At 33.7% G+C, this 1,233-nt stretch overlaps 1 protein-coding gene across 1 annotated transcript; it reads right to left on the reverse strand.

The window, feature by feature from the left end:
* Positions 1–493: 493 nt before the first annotated feature.
* LOTGIDRAFT_113345 (hypothetical protein) lies at positions 494–907 on the reverse strand (the record flags this gene model as incomplete). Its single annotated transcript, XM_009051772.1, has 1 exon — positions 494–907. A coding segment is annotated over one exon (414 nt), but the record flags the coding sequence as incomplete, so codon positions are not given.
* Between the last annotated feature and the right edge of the window lie 326 nt (positions 908–1,233).

A 1,233-nucleotide genomic window follows, 5' to 3' on the forward strand; every position in this document is an offset into this window, starting at 1 on the left:
TCAATAATAAATATTTATCAATTCCACCACTACAATAACTGTGCTGAGTGAGATACCAACACACTTGTCAAAACACATGATGCTCTCTTGCAACTGGGTTTTACAACTCTGTATCACTTTCAAAGAGTTAAAGAATTATTGAATTATTTATAATAGCTACTATTGTTTATATCAGTTGGTGCCCAACAACTGTCCTTAAAAAACCAATTATGGATATTTGCATAAACTTTAGTTTTTCTGTTTGGAATATGGAGAATTTTACACAAATCACACATAGCATACAATACATTGCCAGGAACATGTTCAAATTTATCTTTTTGTATCAAGAATTCCACATATTGAGATGGATTACTAGAAAGAGAAGATAAGATGCCAAACTTTTCACAGAACTAAAGTCATCCACATTGATATAGGTATTTTCTGGATAGTAATCTGAAGAAGTAGCACTGCCGCGAACTACTGATATAATATTTCTGCTTTGAATATCGAAAAACTATTCAGTCACATAGTCCTTACAAAATGCATTTTCAAATGACAAATAGAATTTATAATCTCTCTCTATAGTATCAAAAAGATAAGGGTCTTTAGATTCCATACCACACTTTCCATAAATATCAACATCAATATATTTTGATAGCTTTTTGATGTAAGTTTCTCTGTCGGATGGTGTACGACAATGGCTCACAACAAAAGCAACTTGTTTCTTTTTTCTGGATAGTAAAGTATAAAAATCATTGTGCTTGGATGGATTGAACTTTTTTCTTGTCATTCCATAATTTACAACAATATCAGAATCTAAACGATATGTCATTGTCAAATTTATCTGATTGACCCAGTCCTCATGGCTCCACGGCTTTATATGGTTGAGATAAGGTGACTCCATGGTGAAAAATGCCCAAACTTGATTTGCAGGCCTTGGAGACAAAGCATAAGGATAGTGTATGCTGCACTATACACTATCGCATCCATCTGGGAGAAATCACCTTGACCATACTGTTTCTCCCACACATCCACAGTGCACTTGTTAATTTGGCAACCAGACATGATTGTAGGAGACTTGAGATTGTTTTTTTTCCCAAAGTGGAGGATTTACCCATAAAATATGCTTAACTTTGTTTTGTTTAGAATTGCAGTATCTGTTGGCATTATCTCATTACGAGTATTATACCATGGATTCACTGCTCGTTTAATATGAACATCACTTTTGCTAGCTTCAAATAAAAAGTGAGTTCT

This window comes from Lottia gigantea (genome assembly GCF_000327385.1).
Source record: "Lottia gigantea unplaced genomic scaffold LOTGIsca_17, whole genome shotgun sequence".
Classification (NCBI taxonomy): Eukaryota; Metazoa; Mollusca; class Gastropoda; family Lottiidae; genus Lottia; species Lottia gigantea.